The sequence below is a fragment of the Crotalus tigris genome, unplaced genomic scaffold (assembly GCF_016545835.1).
Source record: "Crotalus tigris isolate CLP2741 ecotype Arizona unplaced genomic scaffold, ASM1654583v1 scf7180000018184.2832721, whole genome shotgun sequence".
Classification (NCBI taxonomy): domain Eukaryota; kingdom Metazoa; phylum Chordata; class Lepidosauria; order Squamata; family Viperidae; genus Crotalus; species Crotalus tigris.
In genome coordinates, this window is record NW_024096871.1 from 1057181 (window position 1) to 1080956 (window position 23776).

Here is a 23776-nt window from a genome sequence, read left to right on the forward strand (position 1 = left end):
CTGCCTTTACCATGAAAGACAGCTGGATGATCCTGGGCCAGTCATACTCTCTCAGCCCAACTCACCTTACAGGATTGTTGTTGTACAGAAAATAGGTGAAGATGTTTGTTATGCTTGTCACCTTGAATTATTTATAAGATAATATACAAACAAGCAAACAAGCTTTGGGCCAGGACGATAAGTTTTTTGAGAGATAGGGTAGGGCTTTTTTTCTCATAGAACGCCTAGAACAGAGTTCTGGCACCTTTTTTGGATGGAACCTTGTAGGATAGGCAAGGCGGATTGTATGACGTGTGTGAGTTCCGGCACTTTTTTTTTTTTAAAGAAAAAAAGCACTGAGATAGGGTATAGATTTGGTGCAGTCCCAGAGTATATTATTGTTACATTTATTTTGGCCTTGTTCTGTTTGGTTTTAAATGTATTGTATCTTTCCTTTGTTTATATTAATATATACTACCTGTGGATGCATAACTGGTAACTAGTTATTTTATTATGTGCAATGTAAAAGGCAAGTCTTTTAACATTCGTCTGAGTAAATCTGAAGATGGCTAACCTTTTGTAACAAATTAACTGTGTTTAAGATGCCTTATGTGAATCTTTCAGGATGTATAAAACCAAGCAAATCTATTGACAGCTAAACCTGAGTGCTATTTTGTTAGTTGATCAAACATGGACAAGATTGCACTATGGTGTTCAAAACAATAATTCAACTGTAATTCAATTGTAATTTAATTACAATTTTAATTAAAATTTATAGGAAAGAGTAGACATTATTATATTTATAATATTGTGCAGTCTTAGATAACATTGTTTGAAGTATGCAAAAATAATTTAGAATTTAGACTTTCACCGTACACGTTATAACTAAAGTTTGATACATAATTAGCTTAAAATCCAGCATTTCAATGTTTTTGCACACACACATATACACATACTTGCCTCTTTTCTCTTAAGAATCTTGTTACAAATAAAGCCATACATTAGACATGTATAAGAAAATGAAAATAGTACTAGGTAAACAAAAGTTCTACTACCAAAGAACTTCTTCCGAACCTATGACTCATGTCTGCTATCTTTTTTTTCCCTGAGACTTTACAAAACTTATGCTAGGATAGGCTCATCAACAGAACTTCCCTTAAGAAATGATTTCTTAACATATTACTTTATTATTTTGCCTATCAATTATTTTCTGAGGGAAAGCATAAGAAGAAAGTGAAAATTTAATTTTTAAATTTTAAAATGTGTTCAAAGTCTTTACTCTAAAAAATGTACAATCTTTGTAGATTGTATAAAACTACACACACACACACACACACACAAATATATATTTTCTAATTCATGCTGACAAAATACCCTGATGTATTTTGGACTATTAATTTTGTACACTGTAATATTAGAAACTGATAATTTCTGATCTACTTTAAAAATAAGAATGTAAAAATGTCTGTGGAGATTCTGAGTCATTCAGGTCATGATTGTCTCAAAGGTGTTTTTTCAAAAGGCAACTGGACTTTTTAAGGATTTCTTTAAAAAAAAAAAAAACATTTCACTTCTCATCCAAGAAACTTCTTCACTTCTGCTTGGATGAGATGCAAAAATTTTTTTAAAGAAAAAGCAAACCAAGAAAATTCAGTTGCCTTTTTGGAAAAGCATCTTTGGGACAACCATGACCTGGGTTACTGAGAATCACCAGAGACTCTTACAGATTAGCAATTTCTTAAATTATCTGAATTCGAACATTCAAAGATTGATAAATAAAAGTAAAATAAAAATGGGGTTGTGTGTTCATATAGGTTATTACTATATAGACAGCAATCTAGAGGATCATAGCATAATTTATATGAGTAAATTTTTTTTAAAAAATGCTGAATAACAAACTGAACTTATTTATTTGAATCTAAAAATTCAGATATAATTGTACAAAAGAAAAAATGGATTAATTTCCAGATAAAATGAGTCAAGTTTCTGGAATATTTTTTTTTTTGACAAAAAACCCTTTTTACATTCTTGTCCCAAATGTGCTTTTTAAAAAGGCAAATAGACTTTCTTTGTTTTTCCTTGAAGACATTTTGCTTCTCATCCAAGTAGAATTGAAGAGGCTTCTTGGATGAGAACTGAAATGTTTTCAGAGAACCCCCCCCCCAAAAAAAAGTCCAGTTGCCTTTTGGAAAAAGCATTTATGAGACTAATCCTTATAGCAAGTAGAGAAAAATACAACAAGCACACAGGAAAAATATATCTAAGAAACTACGGAAACAATTCCCCAACTATCCCACTTAACCTCACCCCATCTCAACAAATGGGGAAGCAGCATATTTATTAGCTATGAAATACCAAACATTGGTTAGAAAATGATTTAGGAAATCTGCAATAAGAAGAATGAAATTCAACAATCCCATAAAATTGGCTAATTGACCTCCTGAATAGGAATACATACACCTGCAGTATTCCTATAATATATGGAACAAGTATTGCTTTACACCAACCTGGTACTTATATTTAACATAGTTTAGTCTTGGCAACTTTAAATCTTTTTATTGTACCTGAGATTTGAAACCTTTCAGGTTTTATAATGTGGCAGCCATGAGATAGTTTTGCTTGCTTATAGTAAACATAAATGAGTGAATTTCTTATGTTAAAGATATGTTTACTGGAACATACCCAGGCAAGTTTTAGAAAATTTAGCAGTTTGTACTTTTAATGGGTTTTAGAAAACAATGAAACATTCATTTCTAACTTGTATGCCATTTGCATCTAATATGATTAAATAAGTTAAGTAGATTCCTAAATTGGATGGTCCAATTACTAATATTAACTTAGAAGTGCTGTACTTCTAAGTACTTCTATTACTTCTGGTAAGTAATGCTCTATTTTATAAACTCATCTCCTAGCTTTATACTTATTTCTACTCTATTCCTATTGTGAGTATAAAGCTATGAGAGGAATATAAAGTGTAGAGCTCTCAAAACCTATCACAAAATACAACTATTTTGTCATAGAAAAATTTCTGAATTGTTTGGTATTGTAAGAGATGGGGGTAAGAAATACTCATTTTGCAAGCTTCCCATTATGTTAGTTCAGAGATTTGAACTCAATATCCTCTGCTTCAACACTATCGTGCAAAAAGCCTAGAACTGAGCTGTGTTTTTAAAAATAAAATAAATACATTTTTATTATACACAAAAATGTCTGAGCATTAATTCAACATGCTCTAGAAAACATCTGGGATTGGGTTTACATGGAGGGCAGCTGAACTAATTTTTAGATGAAATCAAAATATATTTTTGGAGCCAACCTCATATTTTCTGAATGTTGAGAATGGAACAACGTTATGTAATAGAGTATGTTTTAAAAAGTAATGTAAATGTTTTCAAAATTTGGCTCTAAAAGTGTATGCAGGTTTTTTGGAAGCCTGGGTAACTCCTTCAGGTCAATTAAAGAACAGTGGGGTTTTTTTTAGAAGTGTATGAAGAAGTGAAAGTTACTGATTTTTATATTTATAATGGCAGTAGATTCCTAAACTGGATGGTCCAATTAATAATATTAATTATTTATTTTATTTATCTTGTACATTTAAGCATGTTCATGAAACAATTGAGACAATTTTGAGTTAGATTACAAATGTCCTTTATTTACTTCTAAGCTGCCCAAGATTAGTATGCTCAATTGCTTAAGAAATATTTTTTTCAAATCCAAATTTCATGTAATATCTAATTAAAAAGCAGTTTCCTCTATAAATTCTCAAATTATGATAAACATTCTGAATTAATTATAATACATAAATGACATATTACATAGTTAATAAAAAGAAAAAAAAGACAGAAAAGAATTGCAAAATATGTCAATACTGATTTTTAATCAGTTTGTAATATCTGACAGAAGGTGGCGATCTATACTTACTTTGAACAATACATAATGCAATTCTACTTAGAATTCTGTATATGAAAAGAACATAGAAGGAATATGAGCATTAACATGATTTTTACTATTAATGTAATTGCTTTCATATGCTAACAATTAGATACCATCTATTTCCAGTTTAAATACTATATTTCAAGTAGAAAAATAATGCATATTACTGTACAGGAGCAAGTTATATATATATATATGACTTAGATATGATAGGAATACTTACAGGCATCTCTAATATATAGCAACATAGCTAAGAAAATGTAGTCAACCAAATCAAGAGTGATGCTGTCAGCAAATAAAGCATCCCACACAACAAGAAGGTCCTGAAGGAGAAACTCTCGTCCAAATAGAAGCCTTATCCATCTCCTAGAAAGAAATTCCAAGGAACACATCAAAAACTGCTTATCACAGATGAGAAATAATAATTTATAGAGAAATCCAATGCATAATAATTTATTAATAAAGGAGAATATTTTTTAGCTCAGGGTGGACATGAAGGGTCTTTAGCCTGCTTGTTTTCTTGCAGAGGTTTCTTTCCCAAACTAGATAACTAGTGCTGGTAAGGAGTGCTCTTTGCTGATAGCAAAAAACACTCCTTACTAGCACTGATGATGTTACCTAGTTTGGGTAATGAAATGTCTGCAAGAAAACAAGCAAGCTCAGAGAGCACCAAGAACCCCTCATAATAATTTATTAGATACCTAGATGGTACTTAGCTGGATTTACACAATTATAGTTGGAGACACATTGATGATTCATTTTTGAACTTTTGGTATGAAAGTAGTTCTAAGAGTAGATTTCCTCCCCCTCTCCCCAGTATGTAAGCCTATATATGGTTCAGAAAATGTCAAATTCTGCATTAACCTGATTACATAAAGAAGTGTAAATAGTGTTTAAAAGCACTATTTTTGAAATGCTATTAAACTGGTTGTTTGTATGCCAATCAATCTTATATTCCTGATGAGCTCAATTATAAAAAGTTGTTATGGAACTGATCAAATGTTTATGAAGTGTGTCTTCCTTTTAAAAAGTGTCTTAGGAAACTGAACCAAATGCTTTGTTTAATAAGGCATTAATCCAGGTTATTAAGTAGACATTTATATTATCAAGTTATAACCATTGCAAGTGCAATGCAGGTGTAATTTTCAATGGAGTTTTATGCTAATAGCTGATGCAATTAAAACTCAGAAATATAATAAAATTCTTCATATAATTTAAATAAACAAACACAATATATCTCTCAAATGCTACAAATCAGAGCTCCTAAAGGAAGAGGAAACACCGAATCTTTACACAATTTACTGCTAATTATAACACGCAAGATGTGGAAGATTATGTCTTGGTGACTACCATACAGAAATTATTACTTTTTGCTGTTACAAATATTACTCAGGCTGTGAATGAAATCTTTCTCTTTGCACCAAACGTTTATGATTCAGATTGTGAAATTTGTACTAGAAACAGATAAAATTAATACACTAAAAAGAATATTTGTTTCTGTGAGATGGGAAAGGGAAATATATTGTGACGTAGTAGGATTCAATTTTTTAAAAATCAGAAATCCCATTTTCTTTTGTATCATTTTACTATATGGCAGGCATGTCAAACTCGTGACATCACATGACATCGTGCAAAGTATCGGACTGGTTTTGCCTTTGCTGGCAATGGGGTGGGTCCGGCCTCCACATGACGCATCCGGCCTGCAGGCCAGCAGTTTGACACCCCTGCTTTATGGCATTAACTGCGGATACTCAAGTTAGTTTGAGAATATTAAGCATTGGAACGAAGAGTTATTATTTTCATAGAATTAGAGAATTAAAGATTTCTCTGCTTTTGAAATCAGAAGGATATCAGCCTTACAGAACTGACGGATAAATGCAATTTACACAATTGAAAGTTGTTGTATTTTAACTACTATCTGTATCTTTTCAACAACAATGTAGTATCCAATAAACCAAGGACCCCTAAAATCTCTAAATAGCTAGACTACAGCATGCTTTCTCTTCCTATAAAACAAATAGATGCTCTAAAGAATTACGTCTGAGTCAGAATGTTTTTATACAAATTAACACACTTTTAATGTTCTTTCCAATATGTAGATATAATCTAAGTTTCACTTAATGATACCATTGGACAAGAGGAGTCCCTTTCTTTTGAATGGTTGTATAGTTTAATTACAGTTCTGTCCTGTTAATTCTAGCCTCAAATCTGCTACACCTGCAGACTGTAATACTCAAGATAGTGCACCCTTTTATCACATTTCGTAACACAATAATTTGTATTTACCACACCAACACAGAATTGCAAATCAGCCTAAAATACTGAAGGACTTTTTAAAAAACAAAAAAAATCCACTAATAGTTATTACTATTTCCTTACTAAAAGGCATAGTCCTATATTTTACACATGATTTTTGTATAAAACCTTAATATCAAAACAATTTATAATCACTACCTACAAATGGTAGTTTAATAATGACCTTCAAGAGAAATATTAATGTTCTAGAATAACTTTAAAATATTATTTAAAACTTGCAAAAGCAATTATTTTATTAAGGATTACCAGGAATAACTTATGAATGCAGCTGCAAATCAGATATAACTGGATTACTGGTATGACAAATAAATAAAATACAAAAAGTGCTATATACTATCAAACTATGATTTGAGTACCATTGTAACATCTGATGTTTAAATTTTTAGAACAGAAACATAATGAAAAAAATAGTATAAATACATAGTACTATACAAAATAGTTCAAGAATGTGAGACTTCCCTATTGAAAGAGGGGTGAAATTTATAAAGGGCACATATCAATGATCTATTGTTCCTAGTAAAATATGGATTTGTCTTTAGATATTATATAATCCATTAGCCCATTCCCATGTATGAAATATTAAGAATTTCTCTTGTACAATTCATATACTGGTATACTACCCCGATTTTCTTCATTTTTGAAGCAGAAAAATGAAGCATTTTTGATAGTTGCCGAACTCAATGAATATTCTTTTATAATGCAGATTAAAATGTTGAAATAGTATGAAAAATCCAAGCTATTCAATTACTGCTACAAGTTCTAAACTATTTCTCCAACAAGACTATTATCCCACCCTTTTTTAAAGATTAGACTCAAATGTTCTTGTATAATTTCTTATTTCCCAGAGAAAATGAAAGAATTCAGGAATGAATAACTTCTTAAACAGTGTTTTCCAAAAAGTGAACTTTATTATAGTGAAAAGCAAACTATATTAACAATTTACAAACTCAATAAAATCCTTTACTAATTAATACATTCCTATTAAAAATCTTAAGACATCCTCTTTTAAACATGCACTTAGTGATTGTGTAGTTTTGACAATTCTCTAAGGTTGCAAGTTACTACATAATTTTTTCCACACTATAGTACTATACAAAATAGTTCAAGAATATGAGACAATTTCCTATTGAAAGAGGGGTGAAATTTATAAAGGGCACATCAATGATCTATAGTTTATCCCCATTTGACAAATGTACAAAAAAAATTCACACACCTTGGAAATTTTGCAATTTATTTGGATTAATATTATTGTTTCTGTAAAAAATATCATAATATAAAACCATAGTAACATATTCCCCTACTGCACTCTGTTCTCATAACTTTCATTCTTTAGAAAATATGCCGCAGATTGCTTTATCTGAACTAAAAAAAAGTTCCCATATTCAAAATGGCATCTTGAAAATTATTGCTTTTCCTTGAAATTGGTATGACTTCCTTTAGTTTTCTTTCATTATCTTCTTTTAAAAGACTTTTAAAAATAATGTGGTTACTCTTATTATTGTTAAGAGAAGTAGGGTAAATAAATTGAAACAGGGCAAAAATTATATTTTGCTTTATCACCTACTGTTAGTATTGTGGAATCTCTCTTGGTTTCATCATTTTTATTCATGAATATTGAAAGATGTGTTGCTGGAAGAATGCATCAATTCAGACAGGTGTACACATGTATTTATAATTTTAATAGACAATATAACATAACAATGGCAGAAATGCTGCTCAGATCTAATATATACCAACATGAATTTTGCATGTGGGGTTCTGATATTTAGACTACAAGACTATATCTGTCCTTTACACTCCCAACTGAACACACTGTCAAGGATAGAAAAGGATGGAAATAACATCATTCTCTATTCAGAGGGAAACCGCATATGCATTAAACCAAATGCTTGAAAAAGAACTCAGATGTGATTAAAAACAAAAGGAACCACAACTAGTAGAGACAGCTTGATAAAGTGGCAAGAAAGAAAATTGTTTGCATGAATTCATTTCTCTATTTTCTCCCAGGTAAGTGATTGATTTTCATTGTAGTGAAGTAATGTGGTAGGAAAAACTGTTAGCGAGCTGTTTAGTCCCAAAACCAACTGCCAAAATTTCTATGGGTAAAATGATGTTGTTTCTTTTCTTTTTGTAAAAACTTTAAAGTACGTTCTTAGGTTCCAAAGCTTTCTGCCAAGTTTAGCCATTAATAGATATGAAAGAATAGAGGCAAATATTTGATTAAAATATTAACTCCAGTTTTAGAACATATTCTAATGATGCACATTTTTCTGGCTTTATGGTCTGCCAATGGGTTGGAATTAACAGCACCAAGCACCCTTATCCTATTTAGGAATTTTGGAAATTGCACTTTCAGACTAGCTGGACAGCACCAGTTGGGGAGGTCTGCTTTAAGCTTCAAGCAAAGCCTGTTTTCAATTTTGGTAGCTCAGGCCACTTTTTCAGGAAGCCCAAAGAACATTCTGAAGGATATTGTTCTGGAAATTCTCGATCAAAGAAAAACTAACTTTTCAAAAAGCAGAAGCAGAATGGATTTATTGTCACAACAATATTCATGTTATGCCTAAATTGACTTCTGAAACTAAATTAAACTGCCCTTAAAAGGCCATAGACAGCACTCCATTTTTATCCATTAGTTTGGCTAATAATGCCTTCATACATTCATGAATAAAGTCATTATCATCAATCTTCCAGTTATACTGACCAGTTGAATAATTATTTATGCATGTACCCAGGAAATCCTGGGTGGCTTCTTATTGCCTATACAATTGATGAAGGACCCAGTGAACATTCAAAATGTATGGCAATAATGATTTAAGCATTCACCTAAGCAAAAAAAATGCTAAATCAATGCTTTATTTATATCTTTAGTGCAGATGTAGCATATATATTTTGACATTCTTGAGCTATTACAGTACTACAACTAAACTGCTAGGTTGCACTTGGCAGTGTTAAAAATATGCCATGTAACCTTTTTAAATGCTATTTAGTCATTTAAAAAATTTAAAGCAAAGCGGCATATAAGTTTATACATTTTAATGTATGATTTATTAATTTTACAACACAGTTTTGGCATGTAGTTCTTATATTTGCTGCACGTTAAAGAGTGATTGGGTAATGAAGTACTTCACAGTCAAGTCCCATAGATTTCAATTAGGATTACTCCAGGGCAAACATAAGTAGGATAGCAGTCATATTCTATTTTACATATGACTTATAAAACAACAGACATACGTTTTCTAAAATAAACTGCCTACAGCTAGCAGAAATGCATTGTGGGAATTTAGCCACTTTGGGTGGAAGACAATGGACTCATTTAATTATCCACATATTCCTGAAGAAACCCTCTTGGTAATAAAAGATTCAGATGAAAAAAACAGTGACTTCATTAATTAACTACCATATTTGCTGAAAAATGTGCACTAAATAATGCAGTATAGAAATTGTGGTTCTTCTAGATGCTTGTCTGCAGAGTCTGCATGTGTATGCGAGAGAGACAGAAAGAAAAAAGCAATGCCTATGCAGCTTCTAATTATTCCAATTATCATGGCACACTATGAAAACTTGATTAATAACACTGAAGATATTGTTGTGGCAATTAGCCATATGGTTGTGGGACTTTATTCTGTCACGATTTAGCCATTAGCATCTACTTATGTTCGTCAGAACAGTGCATCCGTGACAAGTTGAAGTTCCGCTCACCTTGTCGATTCCCCCGTGAGCCACACTAGAGAACTGTTTATTCCTGGGAGCCCTTTGCCAGAGTAAATTTTTCATGTGGCATCCGGTCTGACTGGGGACAAATGTCAAGTAGCTAATGCAACAACCCATCAAGCTTAGCTCTCTCTCTACAAAGATACTTGGTAAATTGCTTGTCAAAACAGACTTATTTCAAAAAACATTTGACCAAGGAAATTAATGTCAAGTGACTTGTACTGAATGTTTTGAGTGTTAGTAATTCAAACAATATGCACCTTCCATTATTTAGACATGATGAAATGTTCTATCATGATTTTGTACAATTGCATGCATTATAATTACATGTGAAATGTATACCTTACAAGCCCAGGGATTGTGGATTCACTGTCAGTTTGGGTTCAGCACAATTTGGAAGATGTAATCCCTTTTTAATGGGAGTCCATTATCTCCCCCCCCCCAAGGTGTGTTTGAGGAGAGAGAGAGAGGGAAAGGGAGAGGGAAAGAGGGAAAAGGAGAGGGGGGAGGGAAAGAGAGGGAGAGAAATATTTTTTCAATTGGTTGGACTCACAGCTGACCTACATGAACATTAGATAACTCAGGGAGTGCCCCCAGTGCTCCCACTGGGACAAAAATCAAAAAGGATCATACAAGTAAGTTTTTTAAGGAAGCAGGGAAAATATGGCTTATAAAGGGACTATTTCTTTGTTAGAAACATACGAATGTAAATGGTTTAAGTTTTAGATAAGCTGTATTTAACTTTTTGCAGCAAGTAAAGAAAACTCTCATACTGGTTGGAAAAAATTTGGAAATCAGAAGCAATGTTTTCATATTATTATTTTGCATTTACATCGCACATATCCTCTTATGGTACCGTAAGTCATATCAAGCTCCACTTTCAAGTATTTATTTGAATCTGGCTCGCTAAAGGACCTGTCCAGCACGTTAATCATTTTCCACACCAATTCTATTTTTAACTAACCTCACTAGATTCTATATATGTATGCATATACAGTATGCATTCATCTATTTTATGTAGTTTTCCACCATCATATTCTACAAGGAATATAGAAACCTAAGGAAACCCCTGCAGAGCCCAGAACACGTTTATTATGCATGAACAGCAATTCTTACCCATTAAAAAGAGGGTTATTACATTTTGTACAGTTACAGCTTTCAAGTATTATTCACAGACAGTCCCTTATAGAACACACTGCAATAACTTACCCTTGAAATAACATGGGAAACTCTTTGAAACATTCTGCTCCAGAGTTGCAACTGGCATACCAACCAAAGCTGAAGAAAATCACCCCAGATACAACTTCCAATATTACCTACTTAACACTAACCATAACTCATTATAGAGTGATAGGTTTGGTCTTTCAGGAAAAGTGCTATTCCATCTAGAACCAAGTTAAGAATGCCAAAACATTCTGGAAAAAAGAATGTTTCAACCTGTTTCTAACATTGGCTTCTCCCAATGACTTCAAATAAATTGAAATAGTTGAGGAAAGAAAGAAAGACCATACAGTAGCCCTATCCTGTGTATATTTAAAAAAAGGAGTTCTTACTCTCAATCTTTTGAGGAATCAATGGAAGTAAATGAATTGAGAGATTTAAGAGGATGAAGAGGGGTAAACTCTCTTCATCCAAAACCTGATGCAGGTCATCTAACAGTGGTTTCTGTCCTATACCCAGGCCACAATCCAGACTAAAAAAGATGCAGAAAATTGGCTCATCTAGAGCACACTGAAAATCTCACCATTCTTTCAACAACCTTTCCCAGAATGGGAAAGCTGCATACTAGATGATAGTGACCTAATACAGCTGCATTCATGGAATCCCTTTTCAGGAAGAAGTACCTCGTTGCCTTGTACCATTGACTGTAGATAAGCAGGTTGTGCACGAAGGAGGGGCCAAGTCTTGAGCTCCTTTGTGTCCACAAGAGATCTAAGTCCAGCCCTCCTTGAATTATGTTGACTTTTATCTACCGCCAATCTGCTTTGACTGTTAGTAGTTCTGATTCTTGTAGAATTTATTATTTATTATTTGTTAGCAAATAATAAACCTTTATTCATTTGCTTGCTTCCTGATTTCTTGTACCTGACATTGATCCATTGAATCTTATGTTAACCCTTCTTTCAAAGGAGCCAAGTAGGATAGGGGTCCAGTTCAAATGGGATGGATCTTCTACTGCACTCTATCCATATCTTTGAGATTAATTAAATTATATTGCAAGACTCTACTTCTGTTATCATGATAGATTTTGTCAATTGCGATTCTGAAGCAAATTTGATTATTGTCAAAATTCAGTCTACAAAATGGAATGAATCACTCTAAAGGCTGAGATGTACTCCAACATTAATAAAAGTGAAGTCACCACGGTGTAAGTTAAAACATGAGGTCAGGTTTACATCTGATCTTCCTCTCTTGATGCTTTATTGCAACTGTTCACTTTTATCATCCACGTTCTGAAGGGTCCTGCTATACATTTCATCCCAAATATTTAATAAAATTATCACCTAATCAAGTCAATTAAAAATATAATATGTTGATAATCTCTGGAGTTTGCTTCTAGTTATGGATTCAGATTGTACACTCCTGCAGAGATAGTAAAATGACAGTATGCAACTCATGGTAATTTATTTGTTAGATTCAGATCCCACTTTTTATTTTAAGACTTTTAACTGTCATAATGATGTTGGCTTCTATCATTTGTCCCCTACCGCAACAATCCTATGAAATAGATTGGACTAAAAGAGGGTGACTGGTCCAGTGACCAGTCCCAAAGGTATTTTTTAAAAGGCAAGTGACTTTGTTTTTCTTGAACATGTTTCGCTTCTCATCCAAGACTTCAGTCAGAAATGAAGAAGTTTCTTGGATGAGAAACAAAATATCCTCAAGAAAAACAAAGTCCAGTTGCTTGAAAAAGCACCTTTGGGACAACCGTGACCAGGATGACTGAAAATCTCCATAGATGATGAGTTGGAGGTGGACAAACTATAGTAATTTTCCCCAGTTCCAGTGTAACATCTTAATATAGCACCTTAACTGAAATGTACAATCATTCCGAAATGGCAGCCAAAAGGTTAAATCAGAATTAGTTATAAGAACATTTTCCAAAGATAGACAAGACAGAAGTCCCATGAAGAATGCAGAACTTAAAACTCTTAATCATAATTCTTTAAATCTCTACAATATTTATATTCCTAGCACTGATGAATTTTAATTTGACATGACTCTGGCATTTTAAAAAAGTAGTACTAAAATACACTTAGAATGGGATAATGTTAATAGTATAGTGTCTGGGCTGTATTTGGAGATCTTGTATGCAATAGTAAAGATGTATGGTAACAAATATTTTTGCATTTGGTATGACAGAATTCTGGATATATTTCTGGACTTTCTTTAAGTATATCTCTGGTATTAAATATCCATTGGTCATTAAAATGATTCTGTGATCTGTTCTGATCTTAGACACTTTCATTCTGCTGCATAATTCTTTTCCAGAATGTTTGGAAGCATCATGAGTATTGAAAAATGTGGTTCCAAATGACCCAGATACATATTTAAAATGCCCCGCCCCTGGCTTTTAAATAAATACATTTTGAAAACAGGGTAAATATTCCAGTGGAATAAACAGATATGGCCGATGTGAACTGTAATATGTAGTTAAACTGACTGTTAGAAACTCCTGATTGAAAAAGAAAGTTAATGGAAACTAAACTGCTGCAGTTATAGCAGTTCCACTGAACTGCTACTGAAAGTACCATATCATCTATTTTTTTAAAAGCTTTTTAAAAAGAGATGCTGGAAGGACAGCTTTACAGCATTTTTATAAGTATGTGCTTTTCACAGTAGCTTTAACCAAAATTAATGTTGCAGTATAGAGTATGTGCACATATGCATATGTGACCATTTTATATGAGGTTCCTTATAGGTTATTCCTGTTGTATTTCAGATTTAAGACCGCTTGACAACTAATTCACATTTATGATAGTTGTATTTCCCAGGGTCATCTGATCAGCTTTTGTGATCTTCTGACAAGCAAAGTCAATAGGGAAGCCAGAGTCACTTTACAACTGTGTTATTAACTTAACAATTATAATGATTCACTCAACAACTGTGGCAAAAAAAGTCATAAAATGGGGCAAAACTCAGCTGCAGAATGAAGCTGCTCCTTCGGCTGCAGAAGGAGTGAGCCGGTGAGGCAAGTGTTGAACCATGGGAGGCTTGGCTGCAATGGTAAACTCCACCCCACCCTAGCTTGATTTTTAGGCATGCACCTCAACCCAAAACTAGGGTTTTTTTGGGGTAGGCTTATATTAGTCCCACCCCAAAAAATCAAGCTAGGGCTTATTTTCAGGGTAAGTCTTACTTTCAGGGAAACCTGGTATTACCAGATGGAAAGATAGAGGCTGTGGCCAGCATAGCCTTTGAAGAATTGAGGATTGTGATTAGGATAGCCTTTGCCTAGCTCCAGCTAAGAGTTCTGGCTCTTTCTGGAGCAGAAAGATGTGCCTACAATAACTTATTCTTATTCCTACAGAGATAGATTCTGCAAAGCACTCTACATAGGGCTACATTTGAATGCCACTTGAGCAGGTCACATTATGCCTATTTTGTGGTGTTTGGTAGGAAAGCTTTGTTTATACTTATACATATATACTGTATTTGTAATTTTTTATTAACAAATATCGTAATCCTCAAGAAAACTATTCCTATAAATTTTTTTCCAGATTTATGCTGAAAACAAAATTGGCCCACCCACTTGTGCAATTCATTTTATTTTTGTGAGGAATACTGGGAGGAGACTGATAAGCACTTCTTTTGAGTAACACCACTGTGAAATAGCTTCCTCTTAGTAACTAGATCAGGCATGTCAAACTTGCTAGTCATATGATGTCACGCGATGTATCATGACTTTTTACCCATTGCTGGCAATGGGGTAAGTGCGGTTTCGGAGTGACGCATCTGGCCCATGGGCCAGCAGTTTGACATGCCTGAACTAGATTGTCCTCCACTGTTTGTCCTAGTAGAATATTTGAAAACCAACTTCCAGTGGGTTTATGGTGAAAGATAGAATGCCTTATTTGATTGACCTTCTGATGTTCATGGTTTTATAATTTTGTCTTAGCTTTATCATTGATGTTTATTTTAAATCCTTGTTTTACTCTTAGCTCACATCATGATTAAGACAGATCATGTCCACTTTTTTTGGAACATCACATTCTTTCAATTTCAGAATTATTATATAAGCATAAGTGCATAATATAAACAAATAATATTGAATTAAAACTGTAAAATTTTTAATTATCTAAGATAATTTGTGCTTTAAAAATACTAAAAACCTATAACTTACAATGATTAAACAAGGCTATATGACATTATCAACGATTAATAACTAAAACAATGATTAAATAGCCTATAGCCACAATACTTCTAACAATGGGTTCTTTGAAGATATTAACCAGTTGGCAAGATGACTGCTTCTCTGAGTATTTCCTCCAAGTATGAGTTAAGAGTGGCATTCTCATATGCTGAAAGACGTAAAGTTGCCAAGAATAGAAAGAAGATGCTGGACTAGACTGGTCTTTGGTCTGCCAAGTATACTTCTTTTTATTTTCCTAGAATGCTTGAAAATAAGATATCTAACTCTAAGTGTCTCTTAGGACTATGCAAATCATTTAAAAGGGGTGCTTTGTAACATGAGTGAGTTCTTGGAAAGGATGTATTTTATTATGGTTGGTCATATAATCAGCCAGATATTTAGCCTGGATTTGGCATTTTTATCCAACTATCGAGTCCTTTCCAGATGTCTGATGGTGTTAAAGTTATTGTTTCAGGATGAAAGCTGTTCCAAGTGAAGTGGCATTGTGTAATTGACTGATGGTGATTTTGTCAATGCCCATGGTGCTCAAGTGGTGCTCCAGTCGTTTTGGGATTGCACCTATGACTGTTGGTACTATCTTTAAATAATAGAATAACAGAGTTGAAAGAGATCTTGGAGGTTTTCTAGTCCAACCCCCCTACTAAAGCAGGGGACCCTATACCAGTGATGGCGAACCTAGAGACCGAGTGCCCAAACTGCAACCCAAAACACACTTATGTGTCACCAGGTGCCGGGTAGGTGTGGCCCATTGGATAGGCATGGCTGCGGTGGTCACAGCAGACTGGGTGGGTGCGTCCAAGGTGGGTGTGGTTACCTCAATGTTGCTCGTGGGGAAGAACACCCATGGGGGCCGGGCAGGGTTCTCTGGCAGGTGGGACAGTGGGCAGGAGGCTCGTCCTGCAGGGTGAGGCGAGGCAGGGCGGGGGTGCCATTGTCACAGGGCAAGGACAGGCAGGGGCCGGAGCAGCTGCTGCCTGACACCATCGGCCCCTGCACACAGAAGCCACCGAGCACATGGGGGCCGACAGTGTCCGTCAGCAGCCACAGCCTGCCGGCCCTTCGACAGGCGCACTCTGGGGCTCTGCAGCCCACCACTAGCAGTTCAGAGAAGCTGCCTCTTAGCTGGACGGCCGGCCGACAGCTGAGGAGGTGATGCAGTGGGTCATGTCCAGGAAAAGGAGAGCATGCGAGGCCAGGACGGATGGGACGGGGGGAGGGAAACCAGCTGTGCTGGGATGCATCCAGCCATGTTGGACCTCGGTGAGTTAGCGGGCAGCTGGTTGAAGAGGAACGGTTGCCATCTCCAGAGCATGGCACGCGTGCTCACAGAGAGGGCTCTGAGTGCCGCCTCTGGCACACGTGCCATAGGTTCGCCACCACTGCCCTATATCACTTCAGACAAATGGTTGTCCAATATCTTCTTAAAAATCTCCAGTGATGCAGCATCACAACTTCTAAAGGCAACTGTTCCACTGATTATTTGTTCTAATTGTCAGGAAATTTCTCCTTAGTGCTAGGTTGCTTCTCCTTAGTTTCCATCCCTTGCTTCTTGTCCTGCCTTCAGATGCTTTGGAAAATCCCGTTTTGTGACAGGCCCTTAGATATTGGAACACTGCTATCACGTCACCCTAGTCCCTGTTTTCATTAAACCAGATAATCCTAATTCCAACAACCATTCCTTATATTTATTTATTTATTTATTTATTTATGAGACTTATATACCGCTTTAAGTGCAAGCACTCTCTAAGCGGTGTACACCAGTAAGCAATGTATATGTTTTAGCTTCCAATCCCCTAATGATCTTTGTTGCTCTTCTCTGCACTCTTGTAGAGTTTCACATTTTTTTATACGGTGGTGTCCAAAACTGAACACAATATTCCAAGTGTGGTCTTACCAAGGCATTATAAAGTGATATTAACACTTCACATAATCTTGATTCTATCCCTCTGTTCATGTAGCATAGGACTACATTAGCTTTTTGGTGACTGCAGCATTCTGTTGGCTCATATTTAAGTGGTTGTTCACTAGAACTTCAAGATCCGTCTGACAATCACTGCTATTGAGCCAAGTACCGGTATCTCCTATTCAATACTTGTGCATTTAGTTTTCTTGCCTAAGAATTTTGTTGTTAATTGCGAAGTCGTGTCCGACCCATCGCGACCCCATGGACAACGTTCCTCCAGGTCTTCCTACCCTCTACCATCTTCTGGAGTCCATTTAAGTTCACACCTACTGCTTCAGTGACTCCATCCAGCCATCTCATTCTCTGTCGTCCCCTTCTTCTATTGCCCTCAATCTTTCCCAGCATTAGGCTCTTCTCCAGTGAGTCCTTCCTTCTCATAAGGTGGCCAAAGTATTTGAGTTTCAACTTCAGGATCTGGCCTTCTAAAGAGCAGTCGGGGTTGATCTCTTCTAGGACTGACCGGTTTGAACGCCTTGCAGTCCAAGGGACTCGCAGGAGTCTTCTCCAGCACCATAGTTCAAAGGCCTCAATTCTTTTGCGCTCAGCCTTTCTTATGGTCCAACTTTCACAGCCATACATTGCAACTGGGAAAACCATGGCCTGGACTATACGCACTTTTGTTGGCAGGGTGATGTCTCTGCTTTTTAGTATGCTGTCTAGATTTGCCATAGCTTTCCTCCCCAGGAGCAAGCGTCTTTTAATTTCTTGGCTGCAGTCCCCATCTGAGGTGATCTTTGGAGCCCAGAAAAATAAAATCTGTCACTACCTCCATTTCTTCCCCATCTATTTGCCAGGAATTGAGAGGGCCGGATGCCATGATTTTGGTTTTCTTAATGTTGAGTTTCAAGCCAACCTTTGCACTCTCCTTCTTCACCCGCATCAAGAGGCTCTTTAGTTCCTCTTCACTTTCTGCCATTAGAGTGGTATCATCTGCATATCTTAGGTTGTTGATATTTCTCCCGGCAATCTTAATTCCAACTTTTGATTCATCTAGCCCTGCCTTTCTCATGATGTGCTCTGCATATAAGTTAAATAGGCAGGGCGACAGTTTACAGCCTTGCCGGACTCCTTTTCCAATTTTGAACCAATCAGTGGTTCCGTGTCCAGTTCTCACTGTTGCTTCTTGACCCGCATATAGGTTTCTCAAGAGACAAATGAGATGGTCTGGTACTCCCATCTCTTTAAGAACTTGCCACAATTTGTTGTGATCCACACAATCAAAGGCTTTTGCATAGTCAATGAAGCAGAAGTAGATGTTTTTCTGGAACTCCCTAGCTTTCTCCATGATCCAGCGTATGTTGGCAATTTGATCTCTAGTTCCTCTGCCTCTTCGAAATCCTGCCTGTACTTCTGGTAGTTCTCGATCCACATACTGCTGGAGTCTAGCTTGTAGGATTTTAAGCATAACTTTACTAGCATGTGAAATGAGTGCAATGGTGCGATAGTTTGAACATTCTTTGGCATTGCCTTTCTTTGGAATTGGAATGTAAGCTGACCTTTTCCAATCCTGTGGCCACTGTTGACTTTTCCAAATTTGCTGGCAAATTGAGTGTAGCACTTTTATTGCATCGTCTTTTAAGATTTTGAATAGCTCAGCTGGAATACTGTCACCTCCACTAGCTTTGTTGTTGCTCAGATTTTCTAAGGCCCATTTCACTTCACATTCTAGGATGTCTGGTTCGAGGTCAGTGACCATCTCATTGTGGTTATCTGGGATGTTAAGCTCATTCTTGTATAGTTCTTCTGTGTAGTTTTGCCATCTCTTCTTAATCTCTTCTGCCTCTGTTAGGTCTCTGCCATTTTGGTCCTTTATCATGCCCATCTTTGCATGAAACGTTCCCTTCATATCTCCAATTTTCTTGAAGAGATCTCTGGTCCTCCCTATTCTGTTGTTTTCTTCTATTTCTTTGCACTGTTCATTTAAGAAAGTATTCTTATCTCTTCTAGCTACTCTCTGGAATTCTGCATTCAATTGGGTGTATCTTTCTCTTTCTCCTTTGCCTTTCGCTTCCCTTCTTTCCTCAGCTATTTGCAAAGCTTCCTCAGACAGCCATTTTGCTTTCTTGCATTTCTTTTTCTTTGGGATGGTTTTAGTTGCTACCTCTTGTACAATGTTGCGAACTTCCATCCATAGTTCTTCAGGCACTCTGTCTATCAGATCCAGTTCCTTAAATCTATTTGTCACCTCTACTGTATATTCATCAGGAATATGATTTAGTTCATACCTGAGTGGCCTAGTGCTTTTACCTACTTTTTTCAATTTAAGCCTAAATTTTGCAACGAGAAGCTCATGATCTGAGCCACAGTCAGCTCCTGGTCTTGTTTTTACTGACTGTATAGAGCTTCTCCATCTTTGGCTGCAGAGCACATAGTCAATCTGATTTCTATGTTGACCGTCCGGTGATGTCCATGTGTAGAGCCGTCTCTTGGGTTGTTGGAAAAGAGTGTTTGTTATGACCATCGTATTCTCTTGACAAAATTCTATTAGCCTGTTCCCTGCTTCATTTTGTTCTCCAAGGCCAAACTTGCCTGTTATTCCGGTTATCTTTTGGCTTCCTACCTTAGCATTCCAATCCCCCATGATGATAAGGACATCATTTTTTTGTGTTAATTCTATAAGGTGCTGTAGGGCTTCATAGAACCGGTCAATTTCATCCTCTTCATCACCAGTGGTTGGGGCATAGATTTGGACTACTGTGATATTGAATGGTTTGCCTTGGATTCGAATTGAGATCATTCTGTCATTTTGGGGATTGTATCCCAGTATTGCTTTTCCTATTCTTTTATTGACTATGAAGGCTACTCCATTTCTTCTGAGGGATTCTTGCCACAGTAGTATACCTGATGGTCATCTGAGTTAAATTCACCCATTCCTGTCCATTTTTGTTCGCTGATTCCTAAGATGTCGATGTTCAGTCTTGTCATCTCTTTTTTGACTATGTCTAGCTTGCCTTGATTCATGGATCTTACATTCCAGGTTCCTATGGAGAAAAAATCTTTACAGCATTGGACTTTCCTTTCACCACCAGATATATCCACAGCTGAGCGTCCTTTCGGCTTTGGCCCAGTTGCTTCATTCTTTCTGGCGCTACTAGTACTAGCCCTCTGCTCTTCCCCAGTAGCATATTGGACACCTTCTGACCTGAGGGGATCATCTTCCAGCGTCATATCTTTTTTCCTTTTAGTACTGTCCATGGGGTTTTCATGGCAAAGATACTGGAGTGGTTTGCCATTTCCTTCTCCAGTGGATCACATTTTGTCAGAACTCTCTGCTATAACCTGTCCGTCTTGGGTGGTCCTGCACGGCATAGCTTATAGCTTCATTGAGTTACGCAAGCCCCTTTGCCACGACAGTAATGGCAGTAATCCATAAAGGGGTGCCTATTGTTAGATAGGGCAGTGTTCAAGTCTGTTGAGCTCCCTCTGTATCTTGAGCCTATCTTCTGGAGTGTTGCTATCCCGCCAGATTGGTGTCATCTGCAAATTAGGTAAGTTCTCCTCACCTAAATTGTTTAGGAAGATATTGAAGAGTACTAGGTCTAAGACATAGCATTGAGGTACCCCACTGCATACTTCCATCCATATAAATGCAGTTCCATTAAGGACAAGACATTGAGTACAGTTGATCAGCCAGTTACAAATCTATGTGGTGTGATGCTGTCTAACCCACATGTTTCTATCTTACCAAATAGTTGGTTGAGGTCTGCTGTATCAAACAACTTAATGAAATCCAAGTAAATTATATCCACAGCATTTCACTGGTTCACTAATTTTGTTACATTGTTAAATAATGCAATAAGATTTGTCTGGCATGACCTGTTGTTGACAAACCCATGTTGGCTTCTAGTTATGATTTTGCTTGCTCCTAGGTGTTTGCAGATTTGATGCTTGATTACCTTTTCCAGGATCTTCTCAGGTGTTGATGTTAAACTGTTAGGTCTATAGTTTCCTGGATCCATTTTTTCCCTCCTTTTTTGAAGATGGAATTACACCAGTCCTTTTTCCAGTCATTTGGTAGTTACCCAGTAGCTACCTGGTGATCCAGGATCTTTGAAAAATATGGTTCAATGGTTCTGAGATCACATCTGTCAGCTCCTTCAGAACCCTCGGATTTGTTGATTTGAACTCGTGGAGAGTGGACAGGTGTTATCTTAACATTTTTGCATTCTTGCATTCTAAGAACCGTGGTGGTTAGAATACAGTATTGTAGGCTAATTCTGCTGATTGCCAATTGCCAGCAGTTTGGCAGTTCTATTCTCACCGGCTCAAATTTGACTCAGCCTTCCATCTTTCTGAGGTTGATAAAATGAGGACTTAGATTGTTGGGGGCAATATGTTGACAATATGCTTAGAGAGGGCTGCAAAGCATTGTGAAACAGTATATAAATCTAAGTGCTATTGCTAATCTGCATTTTATGGTAGTTTTTTATATGTTGGATTTTTTTCCCTTTTGTGTAAAGACAGATCAAAAAGTGAGTTAAGCAGTTTTGGTTTCCGTCTGCTACTTGTCACCTTCTTGCTATTTGTTCCCATTAATGGACCAATTGTTTTCTTGACTTTTTTCTTGTTCTTTACATGTTTATATATTACATATATTTCTTTTTTTAAATATGCTTTTTATTATTTTATTCTTTATTTTCTTTTGCTACAGTCATTCTATTTCTATTTGCAGGTCTTTATATTTTATATTTCTCTAGTTCTTTCTCTTCTCTTCTGCTGCCTCCAGATACTACCATGTCCACTATCCAGACTTTTTTGTCTTTCTTATTGGCTATTGTTAAATCTGGGCTGTTATGTAGCAGGTGTTTATCTGTTTGAATTCTAATGTCCCAGAGCACTCAGTTTCTTCATTTTTTATTACTTTGTATATTTTGTGGTCCCACCAGTTCTGGCTTGCAGGCAAATCATATTTCTTCCAATGCACCATTGTTGCTACTTCGTCATGCTGCTCAGTCTGTGCAATCTTCCTGCAACAGCTGAGTGATCCACTGTTTCTTCAGCTTCTTTGTAGGGATGATATTTGCTATCTGTTGCTGTCTTCTAAATTCTGGTATTGTATGTATTTGTTTTTAAGGTTTGGTCTCGTGCAGCCAGAATTAGCCAGTCTGTCTCTTTCTTCAATTTTCCTGTTTTTAACTATTGCCAGCTCTTGTTTATCTGTTTTGCCTGTTATTTTTTTTAATGTGTTGGCCATGTAATATTTTGCCTGACTTTTTTTTATTCTTGATTTGGTCTTTCTTGTAAACCAGTTTTTTCTCTCTCCAGTACTCATAAATCATTATGTAAACTAGTCTCAGTTCATCTTATTCACTATCTTTCAGATACTCGTTCAATGTCCCTTTTCCTTCTTCAACTCTTTGATATACTTGCAACATTCCACACCACCTACTTGGCTAGGTTAAGTAAAGTCTGCCAACAACACAGCGAAAATAAAGAGCATGATTCATTGTCATTATTTTTCTGGTCTTCCTAGCCAGGGCTTTTAGTTCTGCTTGAGTCTAGTCCACTATTCTAGCTGTATATCTACTGCTGGAATTGTCCAGGGATTTATTGCCTTGATAGTATTTTAATTGTCTTTATTACTATTACTATTAGAATTTTTAATTCCACCTTCATTACTTTTTATAAATATCTTAAGGCACTAAACATACATAATACTTTTTCAATTCTTAAAGCAACCATTATTTTTATTAGGTCTGCTTTAGTGAATTCAGATAATTTTAAAATGGCTTTCTTCTGGGAAAGAGAAGGCTAGACATTTTTGGCATTTGAGGGGGAAGCAAAAAAATCAAATATACTAAACAAGTGCTTCTTAATGAAAATGGCACTTAAAACCGATGGACCTTTTCTCAGTTTAGCCATTATAGAAAGAAAAGTCTGCAATCTTGGATTCTTCAGGGAAGCTTTCTGACATGCATTCTCTTTGTAATTGTCCTAGTAATTCTGAAGACAAACTTTCAGAATTGAAATTACCGCTGGTCCAGAAAAGTATCCCACTTCCATATAATCCAAAGTAAGATCTAGAGCCTTTGAGATTTCTTTTTTGAACTGATTTTCTCTTCCCTATTTGGCACATGAGGTTTGTGTTGACAAGGCTAAAGAGGACAGAAATATAGAGCAAGCTGAGAAATGTTCCATAATGAAAATAATTACTTTGTCCTTTCCTGAAATGTCTTAATGTCTTCAGCTGCAGAATGCTGATCCCTGGCATTTCCCAGGATCTCTTGTGAGGTTCATTGTGACTTTATGAGTTAATCACGTCAGGAATAGTCATTTTAACTCACATGCCTTTAGGAGTAATTACACATTTAAATGATTAAACAAATCCGGAAAAAAGTCTACTGCCTAACGAAAGGAGTTAGTGCTGAAATCCTTTTTTATATATTAGTATCACAAGTCATTTGTGAATAACACGTTCATTTTAGAGATGTAAAGAGTTCTGTCATGCCCTCTGAAATAAATTATATTTTATTGGTGCCCGGGTGTTTTGTAATTTC

At 35.9% G+C, this 23776-nt stretch overlaps 1 protein-coding gene across 3 annotated transcripts in view; it reads right to left on the reverse strand.

Moving 5' to 3' along the window:
• The window catches only part of TBC1D5 (TBC1 domain family member 5), a 376566-nt gene that overhangs the window by 59480 nt on the left and 293310 nt on the right, over positions 1-23776 (reverse strand). For all 3 annotated transcript variants that reach the window (XM_039348847.1, XM_039348846.1, XM_039348848.1), the window contains exon 14: positions 4136-4278. In XM_039348847.1, the coding sequence (XP_039204781.1) occupies positions 4136-4278 (143 nt within the window). The remainder of the gene's footprint in view (positions 1-4135; positions 4279-23776) is intronic.